This window comes from Penaeus monodon, chromosome 25, assembly GCF_015228065.2.
Source record: "Penaeus monodon isolate SGIC_2016 chromosome 25, NSTDA_Pmon_1, whole genome shotgun sequence".
Taxonomy (NCBI): domain Eukaryota; kingdom Metazoa; phylum Arthropoda; class Malacostraca; order Decapoda; family Penaeidae; genus Penaeus; species Penaeus monodon.
Genome location: NC_051410.1, coordinates 32,335,959 through 32,336,198, shown reverse-complemented (window position 1 = coordinate 32,336,198; position 240 = coordinate 32,335,959). Strand labels below are relative to the sequence as shown.

The following is a 240-nucleotide window of genomic DNA, read 5'->3' as shown; positions in this document are numbered from 1 at the left end:
ACATCTTGGCCTAAGGTCGAAAGTTGAATCTGAGAGAAGACAAATGCGAAGGCGAGAGAAACGACACACTCGCGTATATCCAAGACCTGGCAAGTGATATTTCCGGCGCGCAATATTCCCTCCAATAAAGGCGAGGGGAAGCAAAACTCAAACTCAACCAAATACAAACTTCAGCGTTTCTTCCTCAGGCGGCGAGACCCCAGCTGCCATCCACTCGCCGGCCGCCCGTGCCGCCCTTCC

At 53.3% G+C, this 240-nt stretch overlaps 1 protein-coding gene across 1 annotated transcript in view; it reads left to right on the top strand.

Moving 5' to 3' along the window:
• The window catches only part of LOC119589151 (zwei Ig domain protein zig-8-like), a gene marked incomplete at its 5' end in the record, with an annotated part of 79,650 nt that overhangs the window by 77,975 nt on the left and 1,435 nt on the right, over positions 1-240 (top strand). Inside the window, 1 exon segment of the mRNA XM_037937726.1 lies at positions 189-240. Within this exon segment, the coding sequence (XP_037793654.1) occupies positions 189-240 (52 nt within the window).